This window comes from Magnolia sinica, chromosome 9 (assembly GCF_029962835.1).
Source record: "Magnolia sinica isolate HGM2019 chromosome 9, MsV1, whole genome shotgun sequence".
Lineage (NCBI taxonomy): Eukaryota > Viridiplantae > Streptophyta > Magnoliopsida > Magnoliales > Magnoliaceae > Magnolia > Magnolia sinica.
The window spans coordinates 9,317,423-9,342,652 of NC_080581.1; the positions used below are offsets into that span (position 1 = coordinate 9,317,423).

Genomic DNA, 25,230 nt, shown 5'->3' on the forward strand with positions numbered 1-25,230 from the left:
TCTCACCTTATGGACGGATTGGATATGTTCCATAGATTATTGTGGACCCCACAAACGTAGTTGTTTGGAATGAGCTTATTCTACAAGGCTTGTAGAGGAACCAGTTCCGTTTATTGATGTTTAGTGTTATTGCAGAATCTTGACAGCATTCTGCGTTATTCGTGCTGAAGGATCGATCCTTCACCGATGACATCTACATGGGGCCCACAAGCATGGATGACCGACTATATCAGTTTTGATTGTTCGTTCTCAATTTGAATTGCACCGATCGAGCGATGGTCAGCTGTCTTTTGGTGCCGCAGGCCATTAATAGTAACCAAATGGACGATTCCGATTATCCCATCCATGCGGGGTCCATCCAGCGATTGACAAGCTAGGGCGTGTTTCAACATTGAGGTGACGGGTACCCCATTTTAATGGATACTCACATATAATATCAGGTTGAGTTCCAGTCTCATGTTTTGACCCGGTTAAGAAGTTTCAGGTGGGGTCCATGTGATGGACCGATTAAAGTCGGGTCAAGTCCGGTCAATTTGGTCCAGTTTTATTAATAAAATTATGTATATTTAATTTTTGTGGATTATTTTAACAAAATAAATAAGAATTCATGAGCCACTTCCATGCAAGAGAACCAATTTATACACCATGCAGGGGTTGAAGTTGTAATTGTGTATTATCTAATCCATCCATGGGTGAACCCACCCATGTAAATTGGCTAGAAATCTTAATTCTAAAGATCTAATAAGTATTGGACCATGCTCAACTCTAATTAGATCCGGGTCTCTAAATGCTAGACCTGGACCGACAAGACCCGAATCCGGTTGCCCTGGTACTATATATATATAGGGCACATCCTAAACTTGACCCTTGGGAGCCCTGAATGGTCCACTTTATTTTATTTGTATTCATTAAAAGCTGCAATTCTTCATATTGGAATATTACCGTGATCAAACAATGAGGCCCATCTCCTCTTAAGGAACTCTAGGATCTAGATACTGCCTATGATAATGTGGCCCACCATTTTTTTAGGCCTCCAGATACTCCGTATCATATAGATAATTGCACCTCTTCAACTTTAAGGTTGCTCAATAAGCAAAAATTGAAATGGCATGTATTATCCGTCCAAGGTCCACCTGGCGGATGGATGAGATTTTCTGGCTAGCAAAATTTTGAAATATTGCCCATTAAGTCTAATCTGCCTGTGTCCCATTAAACTGTGACCCACTCCGGTAATGTGTTCCGTTGAGGTGTGGCCTACCAGATGGACGGTTCAGATCAATGTACTGCAGTGCCTCTCTAGCTTATGGTGATATGCAGGACCCGGTTCTGGGTGCTCACTGGGACGCGGATTAGCTACTGACAGGTTGATTAGCGAGACTCGCTACTGAAGTGACGTCACCAAGTTCTGTGGGCCACACCATGATGTATGTTTTATATCTACACTGTCCATCCATTTGGAGAGATCATATTAGGGCATGATCCAAAAAATGAATCAGATCCAAAGCTCGAGATGACCCACCACAAAAAAACAGTGGGAAGAGTGACGCCCATCGTTAAAAAGTTCTAAGGGCCATGATAGTTTTTTATCAAGCTAATATTTGTGTTTTCCCTTCTTTCATGTCTGCTTTAACACATGAACAGGTGGGATCTCAAATAAACATCATGGTGGACCTTTGGAAGGTTCAACGGTGGGCGTCACTCTCATCACTGTTTTCTGTGGTGGGGTCCACCACAGCCTTGGATCTGCCTCGTTCTTTGGACCATGCTCTAAAATGATCTCTCCAAATGTATGGACGGTGTTGATACAACACATACATCATGGTGGGCCCCACAGAAGTTGGTGACGTCACTTCAGTAGCCAGTCTCGCTACTCAACCTGTCAGTATCCAATCCGCGTCCTGCTCACTGGAGCATTAAGTGGGTCCACATCAATTCCCACCCAGTGGAGTCGTTATTGGTCGGTGCTCTGTGGCCCTACATGATGTATGTATTTTATCCAATCCGTCCATCCATTTTTATTTTTTTTTTCGGATCATTTTATGGCATGGGTCCAAAAATGAAGGAGATCCAAATCGCAGGTGGAATACACCATAGGAAACAGTGATGATTCGACGGCCACCATTCAAAATTTCTAGGGGCCACAAAAGTTTTGGACCGACATGATATTTGTGTTTTACCTTCATCCTGATCTTTGTGATCTAATCAACAGGTTGGATGGAAAATGAACATTACAGTGGGCCCCGGAAGTTTTTAATGATGAGTGTTCAATCACCGCTTTTTCCTGTGGTGTGGTCCATCTGAGATTTGTATCTAACTTAATTTTTTTCACATGCCCTAAAATGATCAGTAAAAATGGATGGACGGCGTGGATATAATACATACGTCATGTTGACCCCACAGAGCACCGACAAATAGACAGCTCGCTACAGGCAGCGACAGTAGGCAATCTGCGTCTCTTCTGGTGGAGGTGCGATCTTCCGCAAACAATACTTAAATCCGGCGTGCGAGCTTCGACAAACAATACTTAAATGATGCCTTTACGTTGACCAATGATATAAGGCCATCTGTCTTCCTGTGGAGTGAGCAGATAAGGTATTACTCGTGTAACATGTCCATCCGTGTTGCCCTGAACGTGGGCCCGCCTTGATATACATATCCATGCCGTCCATCAGTTTTTTCAGTTCATTTTAGGGATTGGTATAAAAAATTAAGTAAATCCAAATATCAAGTGGACCTGACTGTGGGGCCACCTTGATGTATGTATGTGTTGAGTTACTGTGGGTCCATAGCAGTGTGGAGGCGTACATAGTGCTTTTTCATCGGCTCCCGCTGGACACATCTGAAGGGTACGGATTGGGTACTTCACCCGCCCGTGCCGGGATACAGGCAGGCTAGGGATCTGAGAGCCACTGTGATGTATGGATTTTATCTGCACCGTCCATACATTTCGCCATGTTATTTTAGGCTGCGGGAACAAAAATAAGGCAGATCCAATACTCAAGTGGAACGCGAAATGGGGGTTACACGCTTGTCGTTGAAAACTTCTTACGCTCCACAGAAGTTTTGGATCAAGCTGATATTTGTTTTTTACCTTCATCTAGGTCTCTATGACCTTATGAACAGGTTGGATGTAACATAAACATCAAGGTAGGCCTTAGGAAGGTTTCAACAGTAGATATTATTAACACCTCTTCTTCCTATGGTGTGGCCCATTTGAACCTTTGATCTGCCTCATTTTCTTGGCCCCAGCCTAAAATGACATGAAAAACTACGTGGACGGTGTGGATAAAATCCACACATCACAGTGGCTCTCAGATCCCTAGCCTGTTCCTATCTCGGAACGGATGAGGAAGTACCCAATCTGCGCCCTATCTTAAGAGCACCATGCATATGCACGTCCAGAAGCATGGACCGAAAGGGTGTGATTCATGCCAGAGTCTTTAATTTTTCTATATGGTTTTACCAGAAGGGTGTGATTCATGCTAGAGTCTTTACTTTCAACATGTGTTTCACGCATGATCCCTCCATCCAATGCATTTTCATTGACCAATGGGGTGAATCTTTCTGTGGAGCGTGACTTGGCTGGGGCGCGGTTTGGGTGGATTCCTGTTGGCCCCATTATGATTTTTGTGCCTTACATCCACACCGTCCATTCATTTTTACAGATCATTTTATGTAATTATCTAAAAATGAAGCAGATACAAATCTTAGGTACTACAGTAAATAGTCATGATTAAATCCTCACCATTAAAAACTTCATGGGGCCACTAGAAATTTTATTTTCCATCCAACCTGTTTATAAGGTCACAAAGACCGGGATGAAGAGACCACACAAATATCAGCTTGATCCAGGCCCATGAGAAGTTTCTAACGGTTGACTACCACTGTTTCTTGTATTATGGTCCACCTGAGATTTGGATATACTTCATTTTTTTATTTTTTATTTATTTTTATCATGCCTGCAAATGATCAGTTTCTAAAATAGATGGATGGCATGGATACAAGATACATACATCACGGGGGGCCCCACAGTCAGGGATCCCACCCATGGAAGCCGCGCCCACTTGGCTGCAACCCCTGAACCAGCTATGTGGGCGGGACCCTGAATGTAGGCCCCACCTAAATGTATGCATTGAATATTGATGCCGTCTCTTTGTTTTCCAGCATATTTTATGGCATAGTCCCAAATATGGAGAGACAAATTTTAGGTAGACCACACCATTAGAATGGTTATTGATCATTAAAAACTTTTTATGGGCCACAAATGTTTTAGATCAAGTTGATATTTGGTTTTTTTTTTTTTCATCAAAGTTTGTGTAACCTAGTCAACAAGTTGGATGGTCAATAAACATTACAATGGACCCTAGTAAGTTTTTAATGGTGGGTGTTCAATGACCACCATCTCCTGTGGTATGGTCCACCCAAAATTTGTATCTGCTAATTTTTTGGACCATGCCCTAAAATATGTTGGAAAAATAGATAGCTGGAGTGGACATACGATGCATACTTCAAGGTGGGCACTACAGTCAATTCCCACACACATAGCCGGTGCTGGGTCACAGTCCAGTCATTCTCCTTGCTGCGAGGTCGGCACGCATACATACAATGCTATTTCATTGACCGATGGAGTGAATCTTGCTGTGAGGTCTGCAGCATTATATTTGTAAAGTTAGAATATATGGGACATGGATTGCCTGCGAGAGCCTTTCATAAGAATTTTATGGAAAGTTAAGTGGGCCTGCCATAGTATTTATGAAAAATCTTGTTGTAATTTTAATAGTGTTTTAAATTTTTTATGTTTTTAAAATTCCTGCTAAAACTTTTTCTCCTTTTTGTTTTGTTTTTTTATTTATTTTTTTTTTTTTATTTTTTTTATACACACACGCACACACACCCCCACACACTAACGCTAGTGGAATTTCACCACCTATGGGTACTTGAACCCTTGACCGGGAGTTGAAACTCCTGAGAGTCTAGCACCCAATCAAGAGTACCCGAAAAACTTTTTCTCCTTCATTTTCTTTTTGAACTCACTATTCCTTATGTTTATTGCATTTTAAATAATCCTACATCAAAATGCAAGAGAAATTTAAAGAGGTTGTATGTGAGACATGGTGTAGAAGACTTGTGCCTTCAGGGGAACTTAGGGTTTGTGATGACCAATGTTGATGCAAAAATATGGTGACTCCAACCGTTCCTCGATGGTTAGCTCTGAGCCTTGTAAAGCTGTGCAAGAGAAGGATACAGGAGACCCTGGCTATGGGTAGGGGACCCTCTGATGCCTAAGTTAGGCTAGGAATCTGAGTCTAAATAACGTTGCTAGGGGTTTAGAGTGCCAAATGTTGCGTACCTATTGCAATGGACTCCTCTCATATTTATACCTGTGGGTCGAAGGAGTCGTAGCCATTAATCTTGGCACAATCTCTTCCATTAAGCGGGCGTTATAAGTGTGTAGATGTCAACCATTATCCTTTGATCGTGCACCGGAGAACTCTCTCACACGTCTCATTGGGACTGATCCTTAGGCGTGATCTTCGGCCATGTACGTATCCGAGCCGACCTTGACCCATGGCCCTCCGAGCCCACGAATATCTATCCGAGCCAACCACGTCCATCCGAGCGCATCCCTCCAATGCCTACGAGGGAGTTACCCTTGTTCGGGCCTTGGATAACATATGTTGGTACCAAGTTCTTGGCCTCCGACTCCATATCTTCACTAGAGTCAAGCCTTGTCTACAACTTTCTATGCCCATGGTCGAAGTTCAGACTCGGGGGCCCAATCTAGGGCCATAGTTCTTTGGATAAGAGTTCCAGATATCTGATCCAGGGTCATAGTTCTTCGGATGAGAATTCTAGACATTGGAGTGGCCCAGTCTGCCACTCTTCTACAACCCTAGTTTTGGAATCGTAGTTCGGAAGTATGGTCGGCTCGGAGGCATCGCTATTGCACCGAGGCTCTGCGCATGATTTCTCCAAGTCGGCCTTTCCTGGGCTTGGCTCATATTTTTCCATAACAACTAACGTGTTAAGGAATAAAAATGGAGCTTTAGAAATTTTCATCAAGTGTAGAATCGAAGTTAAAAACCAACTTAGGAAGAAAAGAAATTAAAAAACTTAGGTCCCGTTTGTTAAATCTGAAGTCTAAAGCCTGAATGTGAAATCTGAATATGAAGTCTAAATTTGAAGTTTTTTTAAAAAAAAGAAAAGAAAAAAAAGCTTATTTATTAACTATTGCTGAAGTTTGAAAATTAAGTATTGAATTTGAAACAACTTGTTTGTTAACAAATGTCTGAAATGTCTGAAATTTGTTAATTCCACACATTTACCCATATCTCATGTTTGGAAATGTTTTACATCATGAAGAAATTATTTTTTATTAAATGAAATTAAAATTATTATATTTAATTCAAATAAACTAAAGTGCTTAATAGAAAATTAAAATATCATTATTAAAAAAAGAAGATAAAAAATCAATGATTTGCATGTATAAATAAAGAAAAGACAAAAAAAAATAAAAGAAAATAAAAAAATCAACATAGATAGAAATGACAAAAATTAAGTCATTCTTCAAAGAGAGAGAGACTATAATACCTGCCGAAGAGAAATACTTCTAATCTTCTACAAAGAAGGTAAAGAAATAATCAATGATGCAATGGAGAAGTGAATGAGAGGTTTGTTGTGTTTTAACAAAAATTGAATGTGAACACTATTATCCCTCTTGTTTCTCACCGTATTTGCTTTGTTAGGCATTATGAGGTCCACCATAATGTATTTGTTTTATAACCACTCCATCCATTCCCTTTTCCTTCTCATTTTAAGTCGCGGACCAAAAAATGAAGTAGACCCTAATCTCTGGTGGACCACATCATAAGAAATGCAGAGACAATAGTGCCCACGTCGGGCAGATCCAGACATGCACGGATTGGGTACTACTCTATAGGATGTGTGTTTTATCCACATTGTCCTTACATTTTTTTCGATAATTTTAGGGAATGATCCCAAAAATGAGGAAGATCCAAATCTCATGTGAACCACACAATGGGAAACAATGGTGATTGAACACCCACCATTAAAAGCTTCTTAGTGACCTCAAAAGTTTTGAATGAAGCTGATATTTGTGTTTACCCTTCATCAATAGGTTGGATGGTAAATAAACATTACAGCGGGCCTTTGGAAATTCTTAACGGTGGACGTTCAATCACCACTGTTTTCTTATGGTGTGGTCCACTTGAGATTTGGATCAGTCTAATTTTGGGCTCATGCAATAAAATGATATGGAAAAATAGAGAGACAGTGTGGATAAAACACATATATATATATATATATATATATATATATATATATATATATATATATATATATATATATATATAAAATCATGGTGGGCCATATAACACCATCCATTAGCCACCAGGTTTCTCTGCAATCCCTTCTTGATCCAATATCCATCGAACCCGCAACCAGCAAGCGGATTGCTTGGTGTGCTCACTTGGATGTCACCAAGTTATGTGAGCCACGCCATAATGTATGTGCTATATCCACACCATACATCCATTTAGCAACATCATTTTAAGACATGAGACAAAAATTGAGGCAAATCTAAAGCTAAAGTGGGCAACAAAACAGAAAGCAGTAAGACAATGATTCCTACCGTTGAAACATTCTTATGGCTCACCATTATCCACCCATTTTAAAAGATAATTCTTATGTTTATTTGTCATCCAACTTGTTCATGAGTTCACGAAGACAAGGATGAAGGGAAAAAAAAAAAAAAAAAAACAAATATCAGATTAATTCAAAACTTATGTGGCCCTAAGAAGTTATCAATGGAAGACGTCTAATCCTCTATGCTTTTTGTGGTGTGGCCTACTTGAGCCTTAGATCTGCCTCATTTTTGAGCTCGTGCCCTAAAATTATCTTTTAAAATGGGTGGATAGTGTGGATATAACACATAGACCATGGTAGAGCCCAAAAAACTTGGTGACATAATTAACACACCAGGGAGGTCATCGCAAAATCCGTTTTCCCCAAATCCTCTAGGGAGGTTAGGGGTACTATCAACCAGGATGGGACGTATGCTCACATGATATATATATGTTTCATCCACACCGTCTATCCATTTTTTTCACACCATTTTAAGGTAAAAGTTAAAAAGTGAAGTAGATCTAAGGCTCACTGAGCCACACTACTATAAACAGTGGGAATTGAGAGGCCACCATTAAAAGCTTCTTGGGACTATAGAAGGCTTTGATCAAGCTGATTTTGTGTTTTCCCTTCATCTAGGTTCATGTGACCTTATGAAGAGGTTAGATGACAAATAAACCTCATAGTGGGCCCTAGGAAGGTTTCAAGGGTAATTGTTCATTTCCCCCTGTTCTATGCGGTGTGTTCTGCTTGAGCTTTGTATTTGCCTCATTTATAGGGCTCATGCTCTAGTATGATTTAGAAAAGTTGACGGAAAGTATGCATCTAACACATAAATCATGATGGGCCAGAGAAGTTCCATACGTTAAAAGATAAGTTGTGTATTACGCATAGAGAATCTATGTTGCAACGTGCAAGGGTAATTTTAGAAGTAGAAAATTTTGGTTTCAAAAGAATTGGCCGAGCACATTTTGCAGTCCCTATTAAGCCAGATCTCTTCCGTGGAAAGTATTACGGGAAAATGATGGAAACTTTTCTGAATCCGGAGTTAACAAACAATGTTGAATGTAGACCGCTTTCAGAGTTTTGCACTAAGTGAATTTTTTTAGAATTAACAACACGCCCTTAGAACAAATAAAGGATGAGAGTATGAATCTTTTAAGTTATTATCCTTTGACAAGTATAAGATAACTAGAAAGACACCATATGAACTCTTAAAAAGTTATACACCTAATTATAAATACTTTAGTATGTAGGTGTTTTACAAAAATAGGATTACCTAAAACAAAGAAAAGAAATTTAGGTCATAAAACGACTGAATATATTTATAGGAGCGTATAAGTTTTCAGTATATATATATATATATATATATATATATATAAAGCCCGAATGCTCAGCTACACACCAGTTCACACGGAACTCGTGCGAATTTTTTTGAGAACACATCATACATGATATGACTCCAAAATCTAAACGGTCCACGTGAAGCAGCAACTCATGAAACCCCATCGGCCCAATTTTTACTTTGATCCAAAACTTTGGTGGGCTATGAAAAATGAAAACAATTTCTTCCCTTGATTTGCATTCTCTTTGTTAGCCCACCCGAATTTTAGATCAGGGTGAAAATTTTTCCCATGGGGTTTCATGGGATTTCGCATCACATGGACCATTTGGATTAGACTCCCATAACACGTGTGCAATGCACAGCTGAGCATGACTCTCTCTCTCTCTCTCTCTCTCTCTCTCTCTCTCTCTCTCTCTCTCTCTATATATATATATATATATATATATATATATATATATATATAGATGCAAAGTTATTAGAAAATGTTTTTCCTATGAAATCAAAATCCTCAAGAATAAAGGAAGTTGGTAGAATAAAACTTGCATTAATTAACTAACATAGGTATAGATGATATAAATATAGAAGAAATAAAACTAAGGAGAAACAAAAGAGTTAGAAAAAAACTTAGTAGATGGTTCTTGCACATTTTTATTAAAAGATGGCCTTCTTTTTTTTATTCAGAAGTACTTAGCTTTCTTGATGCAACCTTTTGAAATGAAAATGATGAGTTATAGTCTATTATATCAAATAATACATGAAAACTCATACACTTTCCACCTAAAAATAAATCAATATGATGCAAATGAGTATTTAAAAAGAAGTTAAAACCAGATGAAACCATTAATAAGTTTAAAGCCAAGTTACTTGCTTAAGGCTTTAAATGAAAGAAGGAGATTAACTACTTTGAGACCTATTCTCATATAATTAGAATTACAACTATTAGGGTATTAGTTGCAGTAACATTTATATATAGAGGTGGGCATTGAGTCGAGTCAGACCGGATTGGGTCCAACTCGACTCGGTCCGAAATTGTCAATGCATTGACCCGAACTCGATCCAATCAGGGACCAAGTCGAGGTCCTCTAACTCAATCCAATTTGTTGCACTACTGGCCTGACCCGAACTGAGTTCGACTTGGTTAGGGAAACCGAGTTGGATCGGGTTGAGTACGGTTCAGATTGAAATCTTTTGTTTTTTTTTTTTGAAAATTAAAAATAAATAAATTATATATATATAGCCCCACCATAACGTTTATTTTCCATCCAATCTGTTTATAAGGTCACGACTACATGGATGAAGAGGAAAAACAAATTTCATATTGGTCCACTTGATCTTTAGATTTGTCTTATTTTTTGGCTCAAGCCTTAAGACAAGCCCACCAAATGGATGGACGGTTTGGATATAACACATACCCCATGATGGGGCCCACAGAACTTGCTGACGTCAATACACCAGCTGCCCAGTTGGCCTGGTGCATTGTACACCTGCCAATCCACTTCCTTTACCGTATTTATTTTCTTGGAACACGGATTTCCTAAACTAAGATGCTATGTGGGGTCCATAGTGATATTTGTAAGAAACCCACATCATCCATCATTGTGGGAGCTCATTTTAGGACATGATACTAAAAATAGGTGGATCCAAAGCTCATGTGGGCCGGACGAGAGGGAAAACCTAGGAAAGAGTTTCCAACAGTTGAAACCTTCTTGTTATCTACCCTGCTATTTTTATGCCATCCAAACTGTTTATAAGGTCATTCCACTTGGATGAAGTGAAAACACCAAAAACTTCTCTTATATTAAACTTTGTGGCCATGTGAATGTTTCAAACGGTGGTCATTGAATCTACATTGTTTCCTCTCGTAAGGGCCACTTGAGTTTTGGATACACTTCATTTTTAGTTGCATGTCCTAAAATAAGCTCCCAAAATGGATGGACGGTGTAGATTTATCACAAACATCATGGTGGGACCCATCTAACATCCCACTCAGGAACGCCTTTCGCATGAAATCCACATCCCTATTCTGTGTCAGAGCTCGGTGTTCGCTGCAGCACCTTAAGCCTTGTGTTGAGAGCTTGAGAGGACGGATTGTTTACTCCCCCTACCACCAGCCAATGGCTGGTGGTTGGTGCTCTGTGGACCCCATCATGGTGTATTTATTTCATCCATGCTGTCCATTTATTTTTCTAGATTGTTTTATGGTATTAAACCAAAAATGAGGTATATCCCAATCTCAAGTGGAGAACATCACAGGAAATGAACATTGTGCAGATCGGATTCCGGATTGGATCGGTCCGGATTGGCTACTGATCCGAACTCGACTCGATGTACGGTCAGATCTGAGTGGGCCTACTCGATCCGACCCGATCCTGGCCTTTAGTTCGGATTGGATAGGGTCGGATTCTACCCAGCTCTATTTATATACGAGCTATTAATACGCCAAATGAATGTTAAAATTATATTTTTAAATGAAGAGTTACAAGAAAAAATATATATGGAACACCCAAAGAGTTATCTTAGAGAAAAAAAATAAAGTGTATAGATTAATTAAGTCATTATACAATCTATCTAATAAATGATGTAGATAGATATGTATATAGTAAATTTTTAAGAAGTGATGATATTATTATCTGTCTTTACCTAGATAATAAGCTTATTTTTTGAACTAATATGAAATTAGGAGGAACAAATCTAAGAAGAGAATGAGCCTTTTTTTATTATTTATTATTATTTTTTTGTTTTTTTAACAAAAAGGATGGATTTCATATATATTGATCAAAGATCAGCATTTACAATTTTTTGGGATTCCTAGATAGAAAAGACTCTCGAGAAACCTATCGTGAGGGAATCAATAAAAGAGGGACGGCTCCACTCCAGGGGGTGGGGCCACAAAACCAAAGAGGAAAATAAAAAACTATCTAGATCTAACTGATCCTAGATCCACTTTGTCCAGAAAAATGAGGCCTCTGATGTGGGCCGGGATATCCCCCATGTTGTTGGAGAAGAAGGGAGCTTGGGACCCACTCCCCATCCTGGCCATAGCGTCCGCAGGGCGTTGCCTTCCCTCAGGGTGTGGGAAAAGGTGACCTGACCAGAGGAGAGCATGCCGCAAATTTTGGACAGCTAGTAATTCCATTTCCAGCTGGGGGAGGATGTACCTATCAGGAAATTGATCACCAACTCAGAGTCTGATTCCACAATTATACGATTTAGACCCTGGCTCTCAGCCCTAATCTAAGCCTGTCATGGATAGCCTTGAGCTCTGCGTGGATGTTGGATCTCATACCGTAACCATGAGCAAAAGCAAACAGGAGAAGGCCTGATTGTCCTTCACAAATACCCCCTCCACCAGATGAGCCACGGTTGTTGAGGGACGACCCGTCCACGTTGATCTTGACCCAGCCGTAAGGAGGACTATTCCATTTCACTATCGAGAGAGGGCGAGCTTGGGGCATGGATTGAGCTGGCCCTTGCGTTTGCGCACCTCTCTGGTGGCCAGCCACTCCAGCCAAGCGCTGAAGAAGGAGCGGGTTCGCTGATGGAGTCGGAGAACCCGGATCTCCCCTGATAACACCTATCCATCAAGTAACTCGAGCAATTAGCCTACGTTTGGAGGGCTGAAACTCAGAAAACATCGCAGCATTTCTCATCTTCCATATCTCCCATAGCAGAATGTAGGGGGCCAGTTTGTAGGTTCCTGTGTTGTGCCTGCCTGTTGCCAGCTGTTGAGGGTCGAATATTGCATATTAGACCCCAGTTATTGCTTGCTTTTATGAGCATGATACTGTTTAATGCCCTATTTTAATCGTGTTTGTGTTGCAAGGTAGATTTACGAGCATGGACTGAAAAGGATGCTAAAAGCATGGATTTAACTCTCAAGAATCACCAAGGTAAGGACAGACCCTAGGGGACCAAGATCGATGGATTTACACGTCAGAAATCCGAGAAAATTGAGAAACTGAAGCTCAAGTGGCCTGAAAGTGAGCCAGAATGCAAGATCACAGGGTTCCCACCATCTATTTGTCTCGAGACTTCATATATGGACTGAGGACCTTAAATTAACCTTACATGTCAAATTTCAGCCATTGTATCCCTGTGAAAATTTTTCAACAGATAGATCAACCCCTTAAATCCTGATGTGGGGCCCACCGGATATCTGGATATGTTCAATCTTGGTCTCAACATGTTAAATGGGATGAAGAAAGGAATGGACGGAGCGGATTCTTCATACACATCAATATGGGACCCAATTTACATGGTGTGTGTGCACAGACACATGCACTGGACGAGCACCAAAAATTAAGAAATCGGTCAGCATGCGCTGATTGATGCTTCTTTAAAAACTTTCCAAAACACGTCACGGACGGTCCTAGTCCGATTGGGTTTCTCTAGTGGACCCCACCCATCATCCAAATGTATGATCTGGACCGTCTATTGGAATCTAATAGGCCCTCTTACCGAAGCCTAGGTGACGGAATTTTGGGAGACAACGTGTATCAGAATTCAACCGTTCAAATGGATGATTGACGGTAGCATAAAATATCTTGCGTGCCACACCGAATCCAATCTGAAACCATCCATTTATTACTGGTTTTTCGAGAGGATCACAATTAACGGAGTGGATTTATCATTAGAAGCCGATAAATGGGCCCACCGTCGTCACAGCGTCAACTACGCTGCTCTGTTTCGCAGTCCGAAAAAACCGGATGTTCCGAATCGTCCTAGCCCACCAGCGATAATCGGATGTCCGATCTGAACCGTCCATCATGTACGCTATCTAAAAAAGTCCTAAGAGATGTTGGTTATGTGGAAAAGAAGAAAGGAAAGTGAGGAGTTAGTGCCGCCTCAGTTGCTGCGTAAACAGGACCTGCGCAAACCGATTGTTGCTGCGAAATCTCTCCACGCACGCCAACTCCAGCGCTCCACCGAACATATCTGCTATAAAAGGAGAAGGAGAGATGACGTGTGGAGGATCCTATCTTGGCTTGGGCTGGACGTGGAGCAGAGAGATAGAGAGAGAGTGGAGTTGTTTGTTTTTCTTTTTCTTTTTGTTTATTTTGGATTTAGCCTAATCATGTTGCTAGGCTAAACCTCTTAGCTAGGGCTAAGAGGTGAAGCTTGTAACGCGATTAGGATGTTTGCTTTGTTTTAATTCATGTTTTGCTCAACTCTTATGGATTCTAGTTATTTATGAAGATATATTCTTAGTTTTTAATAGTTTGTTGTGACTCAAATTACAATAGATTTGTGATAGCTTGATATGTCTTCTTTTTTTGAATTGAGATTGTGAAATTAGTAAGATATGTTGTTCACCATCGTCCCATGGGCATGGTAGGGTGACGGAATTCTTTCTAACCTTCACAATTCTCTTGGGGGGGGGGGGGGGGGGGTGGGACGAGTGCCAGACCCATCTGGACCAATGCTTGCGCAGCTAACCTGCTCTGCATAGCTCCCATGCCAAGTGAACAGAGAACTCCCCAGAGGGAGTGAATGGCCAGAAAGCATCATCAGGACCCGAGGAAAGGCAAAAGCTTGCTTGGAAAAAGAAATCTGACACCTCCTGCGGGAGGATTCTAAGGACTGCCGATGGAGGCAAGGGGCCTGAATGGCCTAGAAACCGGTTGATTCTTAGGTGTAACAGCTCAGGGGGAATTTAGATGCCCTCTATCTGGATAAGAGGACCCAAACCTGTCCAATTCGAGGTCCATAAATTGCTTTCCCCCAAACCAACATACAGCTACGTGAACTCTTCCACCAATGGGCCAGGTTGAAGGATCTTCTTCCAGATTGGCGAGGCGGAGGTAGGAGGAGGGCGCAGATTGATCTGGCTAATGCTGCGGCAGTATTTCACCCCCATGAAGGAGCTCCAAAGGCTATGATTTTTGTTGACTTTGATTGTCCAAGCCATTTTGATCCTGAAAGCCTTCATTATGTCTGTTAGCTTCCTAACCCCAGACCACCTTCCTCTTTGGGATGGGAAATGAATTTCCAACTCTGCCAATGATATTTATGTCTGCCTTCAGACCATCCCCAGAGAAAGTTCGCAAAACGCTTTTCCAGGGAGGATAGCACTTGAAGAGGAAGGTGCGTAGTTGCAAGGGAATGGACCAGAATGCTGCCTAGAACGTGTTGAATTAGCACCGTTCTACCGGCTTACGATAGAAACCTGGCCTGCCAACCCGTAATCCTGGCCTCGACCTTTTCTACGAGAGGTTGAAAGGCTGAAGATTTTAGTCTGCCCACCGCCAGGGGGACGCCGAGATAAGTGAAAGAGGTGGCTGATTTGGCAATACCGCTGGCCCGTTCAATGGCTCTGATCCTTGCTAGCGAGAGAGAAGTAGTGCAAACAAAGGAGCTTTTGGAGAGGTTGATGGATTGGCCTGAGGTTGCCTGGTAATCGTCAAGGAACTTCTTCGTGGTCCTAATTGAAGCTAAGCTGCCATTCAGGAAGATAAGTGTGTCATCTGTGTATAGAAGATGTGAGATACTTGGGCACCCTCTTCTCAGCTTGAATGGAAGGATGGACTCTTTGGAGATCAATGCTTTCAGACTGCGACTAAGAACTTCAGCGGCGAGAATGAAACGGGTTGAGGATAGAGGGTCTCCTTGCCGGAGACCTCTAGAAGACTTGAAGAAACCTGCCACTTCCCCATTAATCAAGACTGAGAACCAGGAGCTCGCCCAGCAGTTTTCCACCAAATGAACCCACTCCTGGCTAAAACCGAGACGAAACAGGACATTTTAAAGGAAACCGCAATTCACCTTGTCGTATGCTTTTTCCATGTCCACTTTCATTACAAGATTGCCACCCCGGGACTTCCTGTTAATGTCTCTGAACAGCCCCTGAGCCAACGCAATATGTTCTGCTATTGGCCGGCCTTGTATGAAGGCCCCTTGTTCTGGGGAAATCAGGGAAGGAAGGATGGTGCTCAGCCTTGTAGCCATGATTTTAGCGATGATTTTGTATAGGCAGTTGCACAGACTGATTGGCCTTAAGTCGGAGAATCTACTAGGCGCAGCAGATTTTGGAATGAGGCAGATGAGAGTAGCATTTTCATTGTTATGTGATAAATGACTGCGATTGGGGCATTTCCTTACTCTCCATTATTCAAGGGAGGACCCCGTTCCAGTAAGTTGGTTTCAGCTACTATCTTAGGTCTGCCCTTGGTTGAATCTAGTCGCAGGTAGTGGATCACCTCATTGGCCACAAGGTCTTTTGCTGCCGCGGAGTTGCGGGCTCTGCTACTGGCTCTTTCCTTGTCATGGCCTTTTGCTTGATGGGCTATCTAGTAGTGGATGCAATATTAGCCAGGCCTCGGCTTCTGGCCCCTTCCCTGTTCGGCCAGACTCTCCCATCATGCTACAATGGCTTGTGAAGCTCTTCCTATTCTCACTGGGTCTCGTTGGATTGAGCATCTGGGTGCTACTTTCCATAATTTGATCATTCTCTCTTTTCTTCCTTTCATTTAGGTCTGTGTATTTGCCATATGATAGGTGAGGCCGTTTGTTTTTCTTTTGTAGAGCCCACACAAAGTATATGTTCATATACTTCCTTTAGTCTATAAATACCGGGGGGCTGTCCCCCATCTATTCCTTAAAAAAAAAAAAAAAGATCCACAGATGCTGGAGCACTACGCTTTAAAAAAAAAAAAAAAAACAGTGTGGTAATGTTGTATTCCTACTCAGCTACTAATCACACCCACAACGGATACAATCACGTTGCATTTAACATGCATTTTTCTATTCCACTCCTTTCAATCCTTGTACCACTTGGGGAATTGAAATAATAACATACGGCCAAGATTTTTAGCTATTATCAATGAAGGCAATACGATGTAGTTTCTAAGAATCGATTGTGTTACTAACATAGAACCTCTTATTACTAAAGCAAATAGAATAGTGTTCCAATTTTCTGCTCTTGCTATTCGTTCATTCTCTTCATTTTTCTCCTCATTTGTCTTTTCCTTTTCTTTTGCCTCTTTTTCCTTAGATTCCGAAGTTTTTAATTCTGGGCCTTTCCCCACCCAATTCCTAAAAATTAGGTTCATCATTCCAGGGATATCAAAAGAAAAAAAAAACATTATCCATTCTGTCGAAAAGAAAAAGAAAGTGGGGAATGCATGTGTGCTTGAAACATTTCCTAAGTAACTGTTTTACATCTTTGAGCGCACATAGATCCTTTGATTAGATCCCTACGAAAATCCAATTGTTGTGAGTAACGTATCAACGCCACATCTTTTCTATTCTTTTAAATATGATTTCTTTTGCCGATGCCTACTCTCACATGTATTTGACACATGTGAAGTCGGTTTTATAACCCCAAATTGTTGTTGTCTATGGGAACTCCCGGTGACACTAGAAAATTCCAATGTATAGACTTTTTACACTACCTCTGACTTGTTGATACGTAGATAATTAAGGTGATCGGAATTGGGGAATCGTCTATCATCTGTGCGATTAGTTGGCCCACACGATGGATGGCTTTGATTTCTTGGGTATGATTGATGGCTTTGATTTCTTAGGTGGTTGAAAAATGTTTGGATGGGTGATCAGAATCAAAGGTTAGGAATACATCCGATATTAAATGGTCTGGATCAATGCAGTTCGAATATATTGCCCACTGCATGTTTGAACAAGCTGCCCCGCACAATACGGTTTTACGTCTCCAAGTTAGCAGAGTTTCCTACAGTCTTATGGCGCAACTCCTCTGAACTCCATTTCGACTCCTCTTTGAGTCTTCGGATTCTTCTTTCTTTTTATTATTCTTTTATTATTTTCTCTCGGAAGAAATCAAATTTGATCGATTGTCCCGATCATCAGATCTCACACTGCTTACGAAGAAGAGAAGTGGGAAAAAGTCTTTCAGGTTTCTTTTCATCGGCACTGTGCATTCGCATGGTGCTGAAACTCTTTTTTGTTTCTTCCAATTTCTTGAGTTGGTGGGGCCAACCATGTTGTTTGTAAGAAATTCACCTTGGCTATTTATGTTGTCAAATTGTGGTGGGACATGGGCCTGGAGATGAGGTAGCTCCAAAACTTAAGTGGGCCGCACATGTGAAAAAGTGGGATGTGAGATGCCTACCGTTGGAACCTGTCTTCTAACGGTGTTGACTTTTATAATCATTTGTTATATATATATATATATATATATATATATATATATATATATGACTGTTGATAGCAAGGACCACAAGTTGATGGTCTGGATCATCGATCCATGGGCCACACTTATATAACTGAAAAGTCCTGAACTCTTCATATCCCCAGGTCCTGATTCCTTGGATGGATGGTTAGATGAGAGTGTGAGGTGACACAGTGCGTGTGGAGGTCTCTTTCCCCGATATCATGACGCCTCACAAGTCTATATCTATTAGGATATACAGAGATATATTATTTATGATATTTTATTTTCAATGACAGAGACTTCTCCGTAACTTCTAGAGGACTTCACTTATTCACTTTCAAAATTCAATTGCGTGTAATCCTTTTCGCACCGTCCGATCGGGACAAAACTTTAACCATGACCCACCATTTGATACACTCTTTCCATAGACTTAAGCTGGACCATGATCTCTCAACCGTGCTTGAAATTTATTTTAATAAACTACGTGACTCATTAATTCAAAAGTACAAATCTAATGGAAAAGTTAGCCGCTAGTTTTGGCTTTGAAATGATTAGTTTATTTTGATATTTGGATGACTTATTTAAAGGATACAGATATAATGGATGGTCAGATGGTAGGTTAAAATCAAAGTAATTGGATGGTTAAGACCTTAATCATGTATATAGATTATTATATCGTCAATTTCATAAATGGATAATCAAAAATTGGTTTTTAAAATGATCCATGGGTGGGCCTATACACCATTAGATTCTTAGGCAACTTTTATATATGTGTGAGATCTTTTGATCATGATTTTAACAATTGTTTAAGCATAAACCTATGTGACGAACAAGATGAACGAATTAGAATCTCAATTGAAGGTGTGTGTGGAGTTAACGATCTCGTAATTGGTTTATTATGATCTCATGGTCCAAAATCAAAGTGAACAATTAAATATATTAATCTAGTGATGAATCATTATCTCAACGGTTGTTTTAATGATCAATCAAGTATATTAGGATATATGGGTGTCCAGAGTTAATTATAGTATGTATTTGTGGTTAAATGTTTGTTTATGTGCATTGATTAATACATATTTTCTATAAAAAGTATCTTTACTAAAATACATGCGTGGATGAGCACTCATACACAGAAAATTTTATTTATTACATGAGGATTATAAAAAAACTCGGAATGCCATATTCATCGAGGATACTGATAATAGTAAGAGCTTGAGCATTTGAAATACTGTATTCGAGGAAGGGGAATGTGATCCCCATCGCAGTCATTCCTAATAACGTTAATATACATATTGCAGTTGAGTCCGTAATCACTGCAAGGTGCCACGATGAATCTCTTATACAAATCTCTAAAAAAGAAAATCAAAACTCAATTCAAGAAAATGCATCATTAAGAAGATCTCAGAGAGAGAGAGAGAGAGAGAGAGAGAGAGAGAGAGAGAGAGAGATGAGGCTTGTGATTCCTAATGATTATATCATCTACTCGCAGGGAGCACAAGTTTAACATTAATGTGGAAAAGGATTCCGAGTCCTTTATACAAGTCAAACAAAGCGTTAGCTTGTTTGATGCCATGAAAGATAATAAAGTCATGGATCTTGTAAAATTACTTAAATGAATTAAGTTGATTGGTTATAAATGTATGTTTATGACCAAACAGGACTCTAAGGGTAATATTAAAAGAGATAAAAATAAACTTCTTAATAAGGATTTTAATTAATGTGACGGTTTTGATTTTGAGGAGACTTTCTTACTTGTATCTAGGTAAGACTCACTTAGAATCATAATGGCCCTCACGGCTTATATGGATTTAGAATTACACCAAATGGATATAAAAATTGCATTTATCAATGGAGATCTGGAAGAGAATGTATACATGATGCAACCAAATAGTTTTACAGTTGATGGCACAAAACATATGGTTTGCAAACTTTAGAAAAATTATTTGTGAGTTAAAACAAGCATCATGACAATGGAACTTGAAATTTTATGAAGTGATTTCCTCATATAACTTTGTAAAGAATATTGTGATTGAGTGTATTTGAGAGTAAATTCATTATATTGATTTTATACATTGTTGACATTTTATTGGTTAATAGTGATATTGTGATATTACGTGATAGTAAGAAATTCTTGTCTCAAACTTTTAAGACGAAGAATCTTTATGATGCATCATTTATTATCAGAATTGACATATATCATGACAGATCATGTGGACTGCTTGGCTTGTCATAGATATCTTATATGGATAGGATATTCGAAAGGTACTGTATGCAAAACTGTTCTCTTGACCAATCACTCATTGTAAAGGGCGATAAATTCAACCAATTTCAATGTCCTAAGAATGATCTAGAAAAGAATTGTATGAAATATTTTCTGTATGTGTCAACAATGGGGAGCATCATATATGCTTATGTATGCAATTCGATATCACTTTTGCAGTTGAAATGTTGGGTAGGTATCTCTTCGATCTAAGGATGTCACATTTGATAGCCCCAATGGTGTTATGCTACCTATAGTGGACAAAGAACTTTGCACTCGTATATAAAAGGTCTAACTATTTAGAGCTAGTTGGATACTCCGACAAAGATTTTGTTGGTTGTCTTGACATTAAGAAGTCCACTTTTGGTTATGCTTTTATGATGGTTGATGAGACTATTCTTTGAAAGAGCATGAAATAGACAACGACGACCTCATCCATAATGGAAGCTAAGTATGTTGCTTATCATGACTCTATAAATCATGTAATATATGGCTACAAAATTTCTTCTTTGCTTTATGAGAATTAGAGTACATCCCGAAGTCATTAAGAATCTTTTGTGACAATCCAATTGTAACAAACTTTTCAACCAACAAGAAGCATTTATTAAAGTCGAGGCATATTGACATCAAGTATTTTGTAGTGAAGAAAGGAGTTCAAAATCATCAGGTGTCTATGGAGCTCATCAACACTAAGCTAATGACATCGAATCCACACACTAAAGGGTTCCCTATTATGCTACTTAAGGACTATGTGACTTCTTCGGGAGTTATCGATCCCACAGATGCATTTAGTTAGTCGAAGTTTAGTTTTAATCAATTATGCACATACATTTATAGACATCTCATTTATACAACTTTAATGATTTTATTTATGGACTTTGTTTTCGTTTCTCATTAAGTATATGTCATTTTGGTTTGAGTAAGTGAAATTTAAGCCTTAAGTCATTGGAGACATTAAAATTACAAGCCTCTTGAATATAGGCACATTTGATCACACCGCATGTGAAATCTTTATACCACACTTCCATGTCCTTGATCTATGTCATTAAGGTCAGTTATATCTGTGACCATGATTCATCTCACTTTGAAAGTATTAAATATTTTGATGAGTACTATGATCCAATGGTAGCGATCATATGAATCAGATCGTAGAAACATTGTTCGTATTATCTAATGGATACATTGGTTACCATTCAAATGTTTTCTTTAAAATCATTAAAAAAAATGTCAAAATATTTTTCAAAATAAATCTTGGACATTAATTAATGTAGCCCAAGTGAGAGAATTTAAGATTTGTATAAGGTGGGCTTACTTGATCAATGGTTTAGATCTACCTAAAGGATGGACAATTTGATCAAGTATACTGATGGACCCTCACTAAAGTTATGGTTATATTGAAAACCTGTAAGAGGTGGCACACTTCTTTACAATGTATTTATTTGACTTGGAAACATTTAGTGTAGAGTCATAAAGGAGGAGTATGTCTACACACTTGCAGAAGATCGTGAAAGCAATTCTCTCTCCCATCCCAAAGCTTCTTCTAAAGGTGTAAGGTGTGGAAGATTTGATTTGTCCAATTCAACAATTTTCTCTCATGGTTAATTTCTTAAACAGTTATATAACTACAGTTTGATTATCGATGCATCGATTGATCTCCTATTCCGCAATTAAGATTATAATTTTTTAAAGAAACTTGCTTTATGAATTAAATAAAATTTATACATTCATCACAAAATATTAAGCCATCTTTATCAAAAATAAAAAACTAGGGAATGAATTTCCCAACAAGAAAACACGCCCTTAGGGTTCCTATCTTTCTCAATTCTTGTAGGTTTGAACAAATTAACTTTGGACAGGTTGTTGCCCCGGACTACGTGTGCTGGATACAAGTTTTCTTGAATCAAAATGCCTCTAAAGTCAAGTAATAAAGACTCGAATATTCAAGGTCATTCGACCGTTCCATACATCAATTAACTGGATTCCAGTTTTGTTTTTTTTTTCCAACTATGATGAGCAAAGGTAGAGATCATTACCATTCCATGATTATTACACAAAAAGAACATCCCAACCTCTAATTCAAGAAGCTAAACCTGTAGAGTTTTGATATATAATCTGAAACCCTATTTAACAACTCACTAATAAAAAAAACAACTCACTAATCACAAGAAATGTCTAAAATACTCTAACACCAAAAAAAACTCACTCAAGGAAGAGAGTGATTAACATAGAGATTAGTGGAAACTAATCCACACCGTTCTTCATCTTCCATCTCCACTTTCCCTCCATGGCTATTCTTACATTCATAGTAAAACACAGTGTACACGACAAAGGCGAATAGCTTCAAGATGCTGGCAAGTACCGTCTCGATAGCTCCGATTGCAAGCCGAACTACCGGTTCTATATCATCTTCGATTGTATTGAGAGAGAACAGCACCGAAATTGGAGCAATTAAGAGTGCTAAAACCATCATTAGACCAAACCCTTGAAGCTTTCTTCCTTTGATTAGGTACACTGCCTTCTTTATTGCCTTCATACCATAACAATCCTCTTCTACCACAGAAATCACAAGACCCAACATCCAAACAGCAGCTAAGTATACAAAAAATATCATCGCAGGAAGGCTCACCAATCCTATCATAGCTATCAACGTCCCACCATTAGTAATTAGAGCGAATGCCACAAACACCATCACAACGATGAAAGCATAAACAGCCGTGATTAGTAAAACGTACAACCATGTAATCATTGGCCTTTTCCATATTTCGATTATCTTCAAGCACACATCCATGAGACTCAGATGCTTACCGGTGTATGTTGTTGCTGATGCGTACATGGTCGCGGTCATTGTGAATGGTATGAGAACACAGAAAGCAATGAAGTAGACTGATTCAAGACCCACAAGAATTCTAATGTCTTTTTGGACTCTAGAGGTGCTGAAGTTCCAACCACTGTCGGATTCTTGATCTTCAATCTCGATCAGGAATGGGCCAGCCACGAGATCGTGGTTCAAAGCAAGTAGAGAGAATGGGATCAGCAACAGGAGCATGACTGAGACCATAAGCTTCAGATTCTTTAAAGGAATCTTAAGGGATTCCTTTAGGATTCCTATCAGATCTAACATCTTGGATGTGTCCACGGCCACTGAAAACTCTTCCTTAGCCATTGAATGATCTTCTCCAATTTTTCTGTGTGGCGATCGAAATGCTCTTACAGGGCCAGGGGTCAATTAGGTGAGATGTCTTGTGGTGGGTTCCTCTGCAACTTATTTTATTTTATTTTTATCATTTGCTTATTCTACAACTGCGTCTTTCGGGTCTACCGCACTGTAGGGATTACATCCGTTCCGTCCATCATGTGAGGCTCCTCATTTTATCCTAAAAATCAAAAAATTAGACTGACCCAACACTCCGTAGGGCCACACTACCTAAAATCTTGCATAAAACCTATAAAATCATATGGTGTGGCCCACCTGAGCTTTGAATGGCCTGATTATTTTAGTGTCAATTATCCTTCTGGATAGAATCTTATTTATGGATCGGATGTCGTAAACATAACATAGTTGGTCCCACAGACAATCTGGAAGGTTTTATTGGAGTGTGTCCCAATCCCAAGGCTCCCTATCGCGTGACTCACCTCTGTTTCGGATAGGCATGACGTTAGAAGGAGGATGAATTTGAAGGGGAACTCACCTTATGGACGGATTAGATATGTGCCCCAGATAACTGTGGGCCCCACAAATGTATAGTTGTTTGGAATGAGCTTATTCCACAGGCGTTGTAGAGGAACCGGTCCAGTGTAATGTTAATGTTATTATAGAATCTTGATAAAATTTTCGTTTATCGCCTTGAAGGGTCCTTCAGCAATGACATCTAAATGGGGCCCACAAGAATCTATGGTTAGATGATAAGAACCATAAAACAGTTGGACTCCACTATATACGGGCCATAGTCCGAACATCATGCCAACCCTGACCTTCTTTCATTGGAGATTTTCATCGGGTGGGCCCAACTATCTGACTGCTGTTATCATCCCAAATTCAACTGGAAATCTACATCGAAATGGGAACCTGACCATTATTGAATTCGATCCAATCCGTGTCTTCAAAAAGTAGACCAAGGAACTAGCAGGACTAAATGGTCCACTTTATTTCATTTGTATTGATTAAATGCTGCCATCCTTCAGATTGGGATTTTACAGTGATCAAACAGTGAGGCCCACCTCTTGTTAAGGACATCTAGGATCTGATTATTCCCTTATGATAATGTGGCCCACCATTTTTTTAAGACATCCAGATACTCTTCATGATATACGTAGTTGCACCTTCAACAAAAGTAGCCCAAAAAGTGAAAATTGAACTGCCATGTATAATGTATTATCTCCAAGACCCACCTAGCGGATTGATAAGATTCTCTGGCTAGCTTTTTTTTTTTTTTTTCAAATATTGTTCATTGAGTCTAAGATGCTAGATGGGCACTGCAGATCAATGTACTGCTATGGCTTTCTCTTTTTACTGTGTCCTATTAAAGTGTCTCCCACCGGATATTGTGGTCCATTGCAGTGTGGCCTACAAGATGGACGGTTCAGATTAATGTACTGCAGTGCCTCTGTAGCTTATGGTGATATGCAGGACACGGTTTAGGGTGCTCACCGAGACAGTAACGGCCTGTTTGATTTTTGAAGTAAATGGTAATTACCTGGTAAACGGGTCCACATCAATTTCCACACACATCTGGGGGAGGTGCGTTCTTCCACAACCAATACTTAAATCTACCGTCTATGTTGACCAAAGAGATGAAGGCCACCTGTTCTCTTGTTCTTTGATCAGGGAAGCCGAGGGAGCGGATCAGGTGTTACCCG

The 25,230-nt window shown here is 39.7% G+C and overlaps 1 protein-coding gene across 1 annotated transcript; it reads right to left on the reverse strand.

The window, feature by feature from the left end:
* Nucleotides 1-22,404: 22,404 nt before the first annotated feature.
* On the reverse strand, nucleotides 22,405-23,582 carry LOC131256125 (uncharacterized). The gene has a single exon (XM_058257175.1). The coding sequence runs from the start codon at nucleotides 23,534-23,536 to the stop codon at nucleotides 22,577-22,579; it is 960 nt and encodes a 319-aa protein (XP_058113158.1). The 5' UTR covers nucleotides 23,537-23,582; the 3' UTR covers nucleotides 22,405-22,576.
* Nucleotides 23,583-25,230: the final 1,648 nt, after the last annotated feature.

Coding starts and splice junctions, on each gene's coding strand:
- LOC131256125 (XM_058257175.1), bottom strand. CDS start 23,536: ATGGCTAAGGAAGAGTTTTCAGTGGCCGTGGACACATCCAAGATGTTA.